Source organism: Alexandromys fortis, unplaced genomic scaffold (assembly GCF_014885135.2).
Source record: "Alexandromys fortis isolate MF-2015 unplaced genomic scaffold, M_Fortis_MF-2015_v1.1 scaffold_152, whole genome shotgun sequence".
In the NCBI taxonomy this organism is placed as follows: Eukaryota; Metazoa; Chordata; class Mammalia; order Rodentia; family Cricetidae; genus Alexandromys; species Alexandromys fortis.
Window position 1 is genome coordinate 2,338,162 of NW_026068045.1, and position 13,696 is coordinate 2,351,857.

Genomic DNA, 13,696 nt, shown 5'->3' on the forward strand with positions numbered 1-13,696 from the left:
AATAAATAAATAAATAAATAAATTTGATATGCATTGGTGCTTTGCTTACAAGTATGTTTGTGTGAGGGTGCCAGATCCCTTGGAACTGGAATTACAGACAGTTGTGAGCTGCAACGTGGTCCTCTGGGAGAACAGCCAGTGTTTTAACTGCTGAGCTGACTCCCCAGTCCTGTGGATCCCTCTTTGACATACCAAGGTAGTCTGGATTTCCACATCCAGCTAAAAAACTTTGAACAGTGGCTCTTTGAGCATCACAGTCCGCCTTTATCTTCACTTTCTAGTTCCCAAGTGGACCTTCAATCCACTCAGGCCAGAGTTTCTCTTTTAAATCAGGATCTTATGTAGCTCCCATTGGCCTTGAATTTGGAATAATCTTCCCGTCTCCTGAGTCTTGGTGTTTTAGGTGTGTGCCATCTTTTCCTGGCTTAGTCCAGGACTTCTTGACCCGCCCCCCCCCCCCCCCCCAACTCTTCTGCTTACCTTGAACCCTACACAATTGCTTCAGGCTGGGTTTGGTGACTTGTAATCCTAGCACTTGGAAAGCGGACACAGGAGTATCAAGAGTTCAGGGTCCTCAGCTAGGTCATGTTCTAGGCCAGCCTGGAGTCATTAGCAAAACAAACCCAGGCTGGGAAAATGGCTCAGTAGTTCAGTTCTCTTGAGCAGTTTCACAGGATCTGAGCACCGACGTCACCCAGCTCACAACTGCCTGTGACTCCAGCTCAGGGGATTTGATAGGCTCGCCTAGCCTCCGCAGGCACCCGAATGTGTATAGCAGGTGCTCACACAGACACACAAATGCACACGTAAAGACGTTAAACCAAAACGTACCAAAGGTCAAACAAACCCCCTCTAGTTTGGTTTAAATTGGAATTCTAAAGGCAGCTCTTTATCTTATCCTGCAGTGACCCTTTCTTCTTTTGTTGCGGTCCTCTGGAATCACAGGTATGTGTGTGACATTCCGACCATGACTAGCCTGTTTCAGAAAGGGTCTCAAATTGGAGTCATCCCAAATACTTAGTAAAATCCTGTTTCAAAATAAAAAGGGCTCAGTGGTAGAGTTGATCTTCAGTGTTTGGTGGGAGTGTTGGAAGAATGATTTAATAAATGAGTGTGCTCTCTGCGCTGAAGAACTGCAACATTTGGCCTATCCTCAAACTTTCCACAAGTCCCAGTCCGTCCAGATCTGGGTGCCCAGGAAAACAGCGCAAAAACGCCTCTGGATTTAACCTGCAATTTCTGAAAGAGCGCTCAGTTACTTTCCCCGGACCTGAGCGCGGCCGGAAGTTCCCCAGGCGCTGTCCTGAGAACTACAGTTCCCAGAAGGCAGTGCGGAGGAAGAGCATTAGTAGAAGAGGACTTCCGGACGCTGATGCGGACCTTAACGCGACGCTCAGAGGTACGCTTAGGTGGCGGGCTGAGTGGAAAGTGGAAGAGGGTGGCAGTGAATGGGAATGCTTGTCAGATGCAGAGCGGGCAATGGTCGATAGGATCCTCAACCTAGATTCCTCTACTTGCAGCGACCATGACGAAGTTAACCCAGTGGCTTTGGGGACTGGCGCTCCTGGGCTCTGCCTGGGCTGCCCTGACCATGGGAGCTCTGGGCCTGGAGCTACCTTTCCCTTGCCAGGAAGTCCTGTGGCCACTGCCTGCCTACCTGCTGGTGTCCGCTGGCTGCTACGCCCTGGGCACTGTGGGCTATCGCGTGGCCACCTTTCACGACTGCGAGGACGCCGCCCGAGAGTTGCAGAGCCAGATCCTGGAGGCCCGAGCGGATTTAGCCCGCAGGGGGCTACGCTTCTGACACCGTCACCCATTCCGTCCGCACATCCTTCCACGTTCCCCATTAAAGTGCAGTTTTTCGTTTCTAGCCTTGTGTATCTTGTGTATTGGGGATTAGGTACTGGGATTCTATATATCGGAAGTCAAGAAGCGGAGGCAGGAGAGCCACCTTCTCAGGCTTTAGCATTGCATTTTGGTGGTGTTCTGTCCCCTTCTCAGATCTTTCTTTTCTTTTTGAAATAGGGTCTCATGTATCCCAGACATATGTCTGAGGATGCCTTTCTCTACCTCTGCCTGACATCCCTAATTACAGGCAGAGGTTTCATGACTAGATTACGTGTTTGGGGATTGAACCTGCTGGACTTCAAACATGTAAGCCCTCAACTGAACTACATCCTCAAACCTGTTTTGTTTATCTGTTTGGATGGTTTTACTAAGTAAGTAGCCCAACTTGGCCTACAACTTGTGTTGCTCAGACTGCCATCAACCTTGCAGTCCTCCTGACTCAACCTCTTTGTTTTGTTCGAGTTTCTCTGTGTAGCCCTGGCTGCCCCAAAACTCTGTAGACCAGGCTAGCCTCAAAATGAGAGATCTGCCTGCCTCCACCTCCTGAGTGCTGGGACCACCCGGCTCTGCCTCAACCCTTTAAGTGCTGGGATTATAGGCTTCCCACAAAAGGCTGTATGTATACCCTATTTCCATTTTTTTATAACCTCCAAGTTTTTGTTTTTTCCTTTTTAAACGGACTTCCAGGTCTTTGTGACTTCTAGCTCTGTCAGAGGCCAGTCACAGACTCAGCTTGTATCGAGTCAGATAGGCTGAGAATCGTGGAGAAAGCACAAACCCTGCGGGCAGGGGTGGGAACACTTTATTTTAAGGCACAGTCTAAAGATACCACCTCAGCCTTCAAAATGAGAAAAGATAATCTCTTAAAATGCGATTTCATCCCATAGGTCCCATCCAATCTACGTAAAGGTCTTTCTTTGATCCCTCTAGTTTCAAAATCAACTTTTTTCCTCACAACCCATTGTATCCGTGGAATTGGTCAGGAGGACCAGCAGAAACAGGAGCTCTTTTTGGTATCAAGTGGGCCCTATGGTGCCTGTGGTCAGGTCTGCAGAAGGTGGTACTTCCTGTCGTGCTCTGGGGGATACTTGCAGAAAAGCCCAAGGCGGATCAAGCTGGTAAGGACTCCAGGAAGGTTGGGCACCTGCAATCACAGAGCTGCCATGAAGACAGGGACTGTTTGCTCGTAGACTCCTTGTCCCACCTGGGATCTTACCGTGATGTATGGGTCTCTGAGGCGAAATCCATAGATAGACCAGGAGGTGGAGGAGAGGAGGGTGGCAATGGTGAGTGAGAAGGAGAGACGCTGGGTTGATTTAGTCTGAATGATCTTAGCCTAGGGCAGAAATACTCCTGGTTCAGGTCCACATTACCATTCCTGAACCTGTGCCTAGGAATTTCCATGGAAAAAAGACCCAAATCCCTCTGCTTTTTCACCTAGCCCTCTCCTGCACCCTGCGCACCCACCTCTACTGCCTGGCCTCCTTCCAGGAGCTGGGTCTTCCCCCCCTCCCCCCTCTTATTTATTTATTTTTTTAAAAATTTATTTATTTATTTTTTATTTGGTTTTTCGAGACAGGGTTTCTCTGTAGTTTTGGAGGCTGTCCTGGCACTAGCTCTTGTAGACCAGGCTGGCCTTGAACTCACAGAGATCCGCCTGCCTCTGCCTCCCGAGTGCTGGGATTAAAGGCATGCGCCACCACCGCCCGGCCTCCCCCCCCCCTTTGAGAATATCAGCCAGTCTCTGGCTAAGGTAGCCTAGCCCTTCTCTCCCCACCTCTTGGCCACCGCACTCACCAAGTCAGCCAGTGGCGAGAGGTACATGCTGATAGTAAAGACACTGCAGAAGAGGCCTAACTGCTGAAGCCGGGCCTCCAGGTCTGGCACCAGAAGCCAAAAGTAGCCATAGCCCAGGAGAAGGAGCCCCAGCAGGGCCGCAGTCTGCAGGAGCACAGTGTGCTGTGGAGGAGAAGCAGCTTACTTAGGCTACACCAGAACATGGTTTCTCTGGTGGGATTGTCTTGGTCCATGCTCTAATGGGGACCAAGCTTTCACCCCAGCTTCATGCCAGTCTCTGGCACCAGTTACTTGAAGGAAATCTCAGCCACAACACTGGAGGTCTCCAGGGAAGGGAAAGTTGATCTTTTTTTTCTCTCTCCCCTTTTCATGTGAGCCTCAGGTATACAGTAGGAGACAATTGAATGTTTCTGTGATTGAGTGGGAAAGCAGACCTCTGGCTCCGGCTCTAACTCTAAGGGACCAGAGACAGTATATAGTCCCCTCTCCCCAGCACTGACACCAGCCTCGTGAGCAAGAGGAGGGCGGGTAGCTGTGAGTGCATTTTGTAGGCTTCCTGGGAAGGAGAACCAGAAGGGCCTTCTAAGAAAAGGAAGTAATGCCATCCCACCAGTCTTCCAGGAAACGGTCTGCTCTGCTAACGCGGCAGGGCGTGGAGCAGAGGTGGGTGCGAGGGTGGGCCTCTACCTTCTGAGGACTGTAGTGCAGGTATGCCAGGATATAAAGAGTCTGAAGCACGGCACCCACGGTATTGACGATGATGAGGGTCCCGTCTCCCTTCAAGACGCCATAACTCAGCCAGCCCAGGTTGCTGTGAGGGGAGGGATTATGGTCCAAGGGGCTGAGTGTGGCAGGGGGTCCCCAGGGACCTCTTGCGCCTCCCTCCGCCTTTCCCACCACAGCCAATATTCTCACTTGACATCCGTGGTGAGAAAAGGCAGGAACTGGATGCTGTCCACGCTCCGTGTCCTCTGCATGTGCCTGAGGTCCGAGCTGGAAGGGGACCCAAAGGGAATTGTTAAGAATGGGTCCTCGGTGCTTGTCATCCACCCTGAACGACAAGCAGATCTCCTCCCTCAGGCTGACGGGTCAGCCTCGCCCTAGCGCCCCAGATCATCCAGCCCTATTCCACTTTCATTCTGGGTTCCAGACACAGCCAGTAATTGTAGCCCCGTCTCTTGACCACTTTCCTCTCCTGATATCCTGGTCCTGTCTCCAGCCCAGTCCACCCGCGCTCTCACAGGCCAGTGGAGAACATGCCCAGGGTGAATAGCACGCAGGCACCGGAAAGGAACGAGTCTGCCACGCCGCCCGCCTCCATCCCACCGGAGTCGGTTCCCTCGCCCAACGCTGTGCACTAGCTGTTTAGGTCCAGAGCAGGCGACTGCTAAGCCCCGCCCTCCCCGCGGACCGGCGCCGGAACCCGCCCTCGTCAGAACGGCACCGGAACTGGGGCCTCTGCCACACCAGCGCTGCACGCTGGAGGGCTGGATTGGTTCCCGAGCTTCCCCTTCGGATGGCGCTTAATGGTTTTAGTAGGGACCGCGCATTTGTCCCCTACCGGGCTCCTCCTCACACTGCTCACTCCTTGATGACCACCAGCCTCAATGTCTGTTCCCACAAGACCTTGTATGCTAGAAGGCAAACACCAGATTTAGTCTCCCCCAGTCTTCAGCGCGCTCCAAATCAGAACCTTGGTTACTCAGCTTTAGAAAGTTTCCCCTGGAGGTCATTAAAATCCTTTTAGCCTGTCCCCTAAATCCCAGGAATTGCCATCTTTCTTGAGATGCCCTTCCTATCCATGGACAACCCTACGCGGCCCCCTGTTCAACATACTCCCTACTGGGAACTTTCCCTCCCATCCGCCCACGCGGCTCTGCTGGTGGGGCTGCGCACTTGCTTCAGCTGGCATCTAGCTCCTGACTCACCCAGACAGCGTGAGTACCTGTATGGTAGCCAAAGCCCTGCGCTTGAGGCTGAGGCGAGTGGGGTAGAGTGGCCAGGAGGGGAAAGCATTCAGAAAGGGGTGCGGAGGGGATCCAGCGCACGACAACAGGGAATTCTGCAGAGCCCTCAGAGGAGGAAACACCCTGTGGCCTGGTAAGAAGCATGTCTTTTTAGAAAGAGAAGTTAAACCAAGTTGTGTATTTTATCTACCCCCCCATCCTAGTCATTTACTAATTTTGTCTTTTATTTACTTATTTTGTTATTTGTGAGACAAGGTCTCACACTGTAGCCCAGGCTGGCATCGAAGTTTTGATAGTTTTCTTACTCAACCTTCTAAGTGCTGGGATTCCAGGCTAGCGTCATGCCACGCCTGCGTCACGCTGTGCCTGGCTCCTTCTGCTTTGTGCTGCCGAGAAGCGAACTCAGGGCTCACACACACTACGCTGGCACTCCTCTTCTTGAGGTGCGTTCCCAGTCCCTTGTTTTTGCTTTTGAGGCAAGGTCTGAGTTGCCCATGCTTATCTCAAGTTTGCAATCTTCCGCCCTCAGCCGGGAGCATAGCTGGGATTCTAGGTGAGTACCATAGCAGCCCAGATTGTGTCCTGCATAGCTCCTCATAGCTCCTGCTGTGGCAGAGTCTAACACACAGTAGGGACTCTGTGATCATGAATCGACATACAGGGGCAGAAAAACATGTCCAAAAAAACCAAAAACATTGCTTTATTATGATCCAAGAACACTGTATATTAAAAAAATAAGTCCAGTTGTAGAAACGAGCAGACGCAGCACATTTATATACAGACACTGTACATGTGGGCCCTGCCCTTTTAGCTACATTCTACACAGACGGAACACATGGGCACTGCCCTTACAGCTATACTCTCAGTATAGTCCTCGTGTTGGCACAGCTCCAGGGAATGCTGCCCGAAGGACGGGGAGGATGCAGTCGGTGCCTGGCTACAAACCTCTTTGGCAGCTCAGCAGGTGGAAATCTTGCAGAGATGCTGGGTCAGCCCAAGCATGCAGCCTCTCCTGTACCTGGCTCCCACGCAGGAAGCTGTCTCAAGCTTTCTCTTCAGTCAGTTCATCTGGACATCAGAGTTTCCTTGGAAGGGCGTCTTTAGTGTCCAACTGCATGACCTCAGGCCCCCAGCTCATCTCCCACTGGGCCCTCTAAATGGTCTAGGCCCACACAGCTTGTTTCTTTGGCTTAAAGGTAAAAATCGCAGGGAAAGGACCTCCCCCTCTTCTTTCTCCATCCCTCTGAAGTGGAGGCAGGAATGGCACAGTTAGGCTGGTTGAACTCCTTTGGGTTGAAACCCTTAATCCTGAGCCTTCTGAGGCTTCGGGGTGGCAGCTTGAGCATGTAGTGGGAGTGATCCCCAGGGCTGGAGCTTTGGGGTGCTTCTCCCTGCTCCGCGGCCCAGTTCCAATCCTTAAGCCAGGTGAAGCATCCACCTTCACTGAGTTTGCAGTAGCAGCAGCGGCAGCAGCAGCACAGCCCAGACCAGTGGGAAGAGTCGGGGGGCAGCACTGTAACCGATGCTGTGCAGGACCTGAACCTCCGGGTCGTCTGCAGGTGAGAAGGCAGAGACAAGGTAAGTGGCCCCGCTGTTTGCACCACCTTCCAGCCAGCCCCTGGGTGGCAAAGGAGCTGCTTCTATTAGCAAACCCTTCCTGTGACCCAGGCCCACTTGGCTCTCGTGCCCTACCTGCTAGAATTCTCTTCTCCTGTGAATTGGCATGGGCATGAGGGCTATGAGCTGAAAGACAAGAATGGTAATAGATCAGGTATTGCTAAGGAGGCAAGGAGGCAACTTCCTCCCCATCCCAGGCTCACGCTCGGAAGGGAGGCACCCACAGCGCCTGACACTCACTGATTTTGCCATCGACGGTCACCCTCAGCTTCAAGCACTGGTTTTCTTGATGGTAGATAGGTTTGGCTGTAAAATAAATCCACAGGATGTTAAGGAAAGAGCCTTTGCTAGAAGATATGATTTCACATTTGACTCTGCTTTCTCAGTGCCCTGTTTACTTAAAATTTGTTTTGTATTTATTTAGGACAAGATTTCACTATGTAGCACTGACTGCCCTGGAACTCCTTATGTAGACCAGGCAAGCTTTAAACTCACAAAAATCTACCTGCCTCTGCCTCCTGAGTGCTGGATAAAGCATCCAAACAATATACAACCTTTATGACTATTTATTTTTAAACCTTGCTTTCTTCTTCTTTAGTGTGTGAAAGACAGAGCACAAATGTTGGGGGTCAGTTCTTGCCGTCCATCTTGCCTCTGTACTGCATGCTCAGTAAGGCTGTATAAAGAACTCTGCTTTTTCTCCCTCTCTTTTTTTTAAGACAGGGTCTCTACAAACTCCCTGCAGTTCTGAGATTGACTCTGTAGACCGGGCTGGTCTCAAACTCAGATACACATGCCTCTGCCTCTCAAGTGTTGGAATTAAAGGTTTGGGCCGCCACACCCCACCAATGTTAATTTTCTTGTCCCTGCCTCCCATCACCAGATAGGAGTGCTGGAGTTACAAACATGTTCTGCTGTCTTTGCCCTTTCCTGTGGGCTCCAGGGCCATGGCAGCCGGCACACATGGGCTCCAGACAGGATTCAGGTTATCAAGTTTATGCAGTAACTGCTTTCTTATTTTATTTATTCATTCATTTTATTTATTTATTTATTTATTTTGAGACAGGGTTTCACTGTGTAGCCCTAGCTGTCCTGGAACTCCTTCTGTAGACCAAGCTGGCCTCGAACTCACTGCGTGCTGGGATTAAAGGCGAGCGCCACCATGCCCAGCCCCTATTCAGTTTGTTTTAGGCATGGTTTTACTCTAGCCCACATTGACCTGAAACTTTGTAGCCCAGGCTACCTTTGAATTCACACGAGTCCTCCTATCTCAGTCTCTTGAGTGCTGGGATTATAGTTGCGAGCCCCCATGCCTTGCCTAATCTTGATATTTATTTACCTTCAGTCTTTGCCTACTTTCTGATCAGTGTTCAGTCCCGTCTCTCATTCTCTGGAACAACACGCAACTTTAGCAATGGTAGTGATGATGTCCCTTCTACACATCCCATTTCTCATGGCTCCCAGCCTGAAGTTGGGTGAGGTGTTCTTAGTGTAATTTCCCTTTCCTCGGGCCGTTTTCTACTGTGCTAGCCTAGACCCAAGCAGAGAACAAGCCCTGGATCTAGCCTTCACAGAGCCCTGGACCTTGTAACTCTCAGGATTCATCAATGAGTCCTGCCACCCTCAGGACGAAGTATAAATGCCTAATAGTATTTCGGTTCCAAGAATCTGTCCTATCCACTTTTCAAGCCCATCACTGTATTTCTCATATGCCTCTTATTTCGGGAGCTCTAGAAGTGTTCGCCCTCCCATGGCGCATGCGCCCTCCTCTCATTCCGGGAGCTCTAGAAGAGGTCACTCTTCCTTGGCGCATGCGCCCTTGCACTTGTCATTCCACACAGTCTTTGCTGTCTTTGACCTCGGCAGGCACACAGGTCATTTCCCCAAGTGCCCCGTGTTCAGGTCAGTCACACCACACTCTTCTATTGGCCTGAAGATTTATGTGGGTTCCTTCCCAGCTTCCTTGAGGGCAGGGGCTAGGAATATTTTAGTTATTTTTGTGCCCATGTGCCAATCTGAGTGCCTAGCACACACCTGAAGCTTGTTCCACATCTGCGATATGAATGAGAGAAAACAGTTTGGATCTGGAAGGGGGCGGGGCTCTATGCTACTTGACCCAAGCACATGGTGCCGGCCACTAGTGCTGTCGCCTGTCCCTTGTGTACTCACAGATGTAGTAGTAGCTGTGCCCTTCCTTGAACTCCTTGCCCAAGGTAAAAGGTGTGAAGCGCTGGAATTTCTCAGAGAGCTTCTCCGGGCCATGCTTGGCACTGGGCTGGTTGCACTTCCAACGGACCTGGTCCTTGGACTGGGGCTGGCACGCCGCATACTCGGGCTGCTCCACCATGTACAGTGTATACCGCTCCATGGCAGCCTCCGCCACGGAGTCGTCCTCGTAATGCGGGCAGATGATGTCGAGGTAGTCGTTCAGCCGCACGTGGACGGTGTAGTCCTCCTCCCGGAACCTGGGCCGGTGCAGAGCAGAGGGAAGCAGTTCACTCAGAAGTCAGGCCGGAGCCCGAAGCTTCCAATTGGCCACACATCATCCCTTACAGTTCACACTGGAGTCCCAAAGAATTTTCCCCCAAATCTTAACTCCCAGATTTTCTGATCTTGATCTCTTTCATCTTTCTTTACCACCTTCAACCGTTCCCTCGATACCGGCATCTCCTACTCCTTCTCCAAATAACATCCACTAAGTATCTCTCAGGAACCGAAGTACTTTCTAGAACACCCAGGTATTTGCCCAGGGATAGGTTCTGTTTCCCCAGGTGATTCTTTAAATGCCAGGAAACTTCAGTCTGGGCTGTTCTGGATTCAGGAGCCAAGCTGGGTCTCTCTCTGCTGTCGCTGAGCTCCTCATCACCCCTGGCTTGGCTTATCTCTGTCCCGGGACGCAGAGTCTCAGATTTCCAGTACCCTGCAGCACCCAATCTCTGGTCCAAACCCAGACTCACAGATAGTAAAACCGTTCTTATCAGGTGATTCAAATCTCCCTTTCTTGTTACTCAAATTTACGCCCTGATCTCCTTGTCCCATTCCCTCAGAGCACCCCAAACATCCCTGTCTTTTTAGGTCCAAGAGCCTCAGTCACACCTTTCCCTGATGAGATGCTGCAGTTCTGAGACCGGAGACTGCCTTGCCTTTCTGTCTCCCCAGGTGGAGCCAGCTCCCCTCCCCCAGTCGGTTCCCCCCCAAAGCCTGGCAGGCTCCAGCCTGACTGCCCACCAGCCCCTCCCACTTAGCTTCAGACACCTGGCTCCAGCCTGGGTAGGGTCTTAGCAGTGGGAAAGTGCCCCCCCCCCGCCCCCCTTTGAAAGCCAGTCAGCGCTCTGAATTCTCCCAAGCATTGCCAGTGGGAGGCTCAGCAGAGCTGGCTGCCAATTTGCTTTAAAACCAAGTCCTTGGCATGGGTGGTGCCCATAGTGATGGTGGGGTTTCATGGTGGCCACCCACTACCCAGTCATCATAACCCTTTAGAGGCCTGGCCTTGCAACAGCTTGCAGCCTCTGGAACTAGGCTTGGCAGGCCCCTCCCCCACCCCGGGGAAAAGAGAAGCAGAGGGAGGGCTTTTAAAATTCCTCTCTGGAGAGATAAACATAGAAGCCATTTCAGAACAGGTATTTCAGCTCTGGGCCTGGCGTCTTTCCCCCATTCCCGTGATGGGCACTGACTCATGCCTCATCCACCTCTGCTACCCGCCCAGGCGCTCTTGAACGCCTGTGAAAATTTACCTTGTCAAATGAGGGCAGACCCCAGGACCCCAGGGCAGCTCGGTACCTCTGGGTAGAGGGAGCAGAGGAGCTGGAATAGCCAGGGTGCCTGTGTCTCCAGGCCTCTGCCTGGAGCTTGGGGATCTCAGGGCTAATGCCCACTACTCTGAGTCACCCCCGCCCTGCTCACTGCCGCCTCATCTCTTCCCCCAAGCTGGCCCTGGCTAGACTGCCCATGACCTCCACGCTAAACCAGCTTTCCTGTTGCTGTAAATAAGTCAGGGTATGTGTGTGTCCAGGGGGACAGGGCCGATGCTGTACTTAGTGGGGCACCATCTTCTCCTCTCAGCCTGCCTAGGACACTTGGTCTCCATCTGGAAAGGGGGGTTACATTAGTGGTGGAGAAGACAGGGAGGGGGGCAAGGAAGAGGCTCCTTCCTGAAAGAGAGGAAACCTGGGAGCTTGGGAACGGAAAAGGCCAGAGATCCCCCCTCCCTACTCCCGGCTTCCTGTCCCCTCCTCCTCCTTCAGCCAACACCTGGCATGGGCATAAACAGGGACTTTGCTCTTTCCCACTACTAGGACAGGACTGGGTCAGGGGGACAAGCTGACTGGGCTGCTGTAGTACCCCAGGGCCAGGAAGACACTGTCCTTAGGGTTGGCAGCTGGCTCTGTGCTGCCAGCAGACCCACAATGCAATGCCACAATGCCAGGAGACCAGCACAGCGTCTGTCTCAGGGGAAGGGGGTGGTTTAGTGGTATTTTGTGCCCCCCCCAGTCAGGGTCGAGGCTTTTTTCTCCTTGTCCCACCCTAACCCCCTCTTGGTTTTCCCCAAATACTGTTCTCACAACTTGAGGAAACTCAAGGGCAAGAACAAAGGGTTTGACAGGGTCTTCCTCCCCAAACCGTTTGCTTCACAGCCCTAAACCTGCCCAGGAGAAATTACCTCCTTCCGGTTACAGCCCGCTTTGGCCGCGTGAAACCCCCCTGCTCCTCCCCAAGCTTTCCAGAGACAAATCCTCTCAGGAGTTCCTTAGTGTGGCCACCTTGGCCACTCCCTTCGGTCTGTCCATGCACAGCATGTGCCTAAATTATGCCACCCCAAAATCCTTGGGGGTACTCTCCAGGGTCATCTGGAATACAGAATGAATACCTAATGCCCGAACCTAGACTCCTACCAAGAGTCTTCCAGGGCTACGCCGAGCGTTGTGTTTACTCTCGGTGTCAATAGCTGCCTGTCAGTTCACAAATGCTCAAGCGGCCCACAAAAAGACAGGGCACAGACGTTTCGTGGGGGGACTTAAAGAGCCCTGGAGGCCAGGGCCAAGGCTACATTCTCAAGGCAAGGACGCTCGGCGTGAGATCCTTACTTTAGGAGTGATGGGACGCCAGAGGGCAGGAAGAGAAGGGCAGAAATAGCGCCAGTCCAAGTCGGCATGAGCCACGGTCGGGTGTTGCCAGTTACTAAGGTAAGGTGAAGACGGAGAAGGGACGCTGCAGAATCCTTCCCACTCCTGGCCACCCTTCCTAGGCTCAGGCCAGAGGGTGGCGAGGAAAGGCATTGCCAACCAGGCGCCCAGGCTACCAGAGGGAGTCTCGGGGCTTACTTGGGATTTGAACTGTTCCAGAAGACGATGTGACGGTCAGCAGCGGCCAGACTGCAGCACAGACCCAAGAGAGGGGCCCAAAGGAACTCCATAGCGTGGGGCCGGGCCGGGCCAGGCCGGGACGAGAGCTCTGCAGTATAAGGTTCCCACTTGCTCCTCCACCGTACAGTAGGCACCACCGCGAACACAAATCTGGCCTCTTCTCTGCTCGACTCCGCCTTTTGGGCCGGCGCCGCCCGACACCCGCCCCGCCCCCGCCCCTCCCGGCGCGCGCTGCCCCAGGGCTCGGTGGCTAGGGAGGTGGAGGATGGGAAAACGAGCGGGGTGGGGGGGGGGGCTCCCTGCCCCTGGGACGGAGCGCGCTCCGGGCTCTGCACGGATCTCTCCTTAGCTGCGTGTTCGCTTACGGGGGGCTAGGGGGGCACACGTCTGTGTGAGGCTCTGTAGGCTTTGTGGGACAGGGCGCGGCGCAGACGCGAACTGGAAAAGGGAACTCACTCATGTGGGTCTGGGAAGCGGCTTCAGGACCCGGTTCTGCAGCGCGGGGCGCCAATCTTGCCAAGGTGCGAGGTGGGGGCTATACCCACACCTTTCCCGAGATTCACACTCAGGCCCGCGTACTCGCCTTCTCACACTCTCTCGAGATTGCCCCCCCTCCATGCCCAGACTCTGCGCTTGACTGCCTCTCCCCACACAGACGCGGCTGTTTGTTTTTGTTGGGTTTGTCAATGTTGTCTTTGTTCAAGAGATTGTGTCATCGCTTAGATGCCGGGAATAAAGTGCGACGCTGTGTGTGATCAAGTGTGTAAAGTGTGCGGCCAGGGCTAAGGACTCCTCAGTCCATCAGTACTTTGTGCGAGAGGAACAGATAGGACCCTTGGGCTCACGAGGGTCTTAATATTTTAATAGTGCCGAAGTACACTAATGACCTGTTTATATGTCTCACGTGTGCCTCGAGCAAATGCGCTCTTGCAGATGGACTGTGGGAATATGGTCATGAAGGGTGACAAACTAACCGACACATGTACATGTGGCGTGTGTAAATGCGTGTGATGGCGGGTAGGTGTAAATACACTTGTGAGTGTGTGTGGAAGCGTGTGGAAACGCCTGGCATACGTATGCTAATGTTTGTGAACAGTGTGTGAA

The 13,696-nt window shown here is 52.8% G+C and overlaps 3 protein-coding genes across 9 annotated transcripts; 1 reads left to right on the forward strand and 2 right to left on the reverse strand.

The window, feature by feature from the left end:
- The first annotated feature begins 1,271 nt into the window (after nt 1-1,271).
- Nucleotides 1,272-1,870, forward strand: Dpm3 (dolichyl-phosphate mannosyltransferase subunit 3, regulatory). The gene is made up of 2 exons (XM_050166456.1): nt 1,272-1,399; nt 1,521-1,870. The coding sequence occupies exon 2, from the start codon at nt 1,526-1,528 to the stop codon at nt 1,802-1,804; it is 279 nt and encodes a 92-aa protein (XP_050022413.1). The 5' UTR covers nt 1,272-1,399; nt 1,521-1,525; the 3' UTR covers nt 1,805-1,870.
- A 764-nt stretch (nt 1,871-2,634) lies between these two features.
- Slc50a1 (solute carrier family 50 member 1) lies at nt 2,635-5,054 on the reverse strand. Of its 5 annotated transcripts, none has more exons than XM_050166432.1 (6): nt 4,887-5,054; nt 4,561-4,638; nt 4,333-4,456; nt 3,646-3,807; nt 3,065-3,184; nt 2,635-2,992 (listed from the first exon to the last, which is right to left on the reverse strand). In XM_050166432.1, the coding sequence occupies exons 1-6, from the start codon at nt 4,964-4,966 to the stop codon at nt 2,891-2,893; spliced, it is 666 nt and encodes a 221-aa protein (XP_050022389.1). In that variant the 5' UTR covers nt 4,967-5,054; the 3' UTR covers nt 2,635-2,890. The 5 variants fall into 5 exon arrangements, with proteins under 5 accessions (XP_050022389.1, XP_050022390.1, XP_050022391.1 ...); XM_050166433.1 differs by having other exon boundaries at nt 2,635-3,006; XM_050166434.1 differs by having other exon boundaries at nt 4,930-5,037.
- Nucleotides 5,055-6,288: 1,234 nt separating this feature from the next.
- On the reverse strand, nt 6,289-13,238 carry Efna1 (ephrin A1). 3 transcript variants are annotated; one of them, XM_050166439.1, is made up of 6 exons: nt 12,551-13,004; nt 12,314-12,407; nt 9,399-9,694; nt 7,470-7,535; nt 7,305-7,355; nt 6,289-7,165 (listed from the first exon to the last, which is right to left on the reverse strand). In XM_050166439.1, exons 2-6 carry the CDS (start codon nt 12,379-12,381, stop codon nt 7,053-7,055), a joined length of 594 nt encoding a protein of 197 aa, XP_050022396.1. In that variant the 5' UTR covers nt 12,382-12,407; nt 12,551-13,004; the 3' UTR covers nt 6,289-7,052. The 3 variants fall into 3 exon arrangements, with proteins under 3 accessions (XP_050022396.1, XP_050022397.1, XP_050022395.1); XM_050166440.1 differs by lacking the exons at nt 12,314-12,407; nt 12,551-13,004 and adding an exon at nt 13,049-13,238; XM_050166438.1 differs by lacking the exon at nt 12,314-12,407 and having other exon boundaries at nt 12,551-12,996.
- Nucleotides 13,239-13,696: the final 458 nt, after the last annotated feature.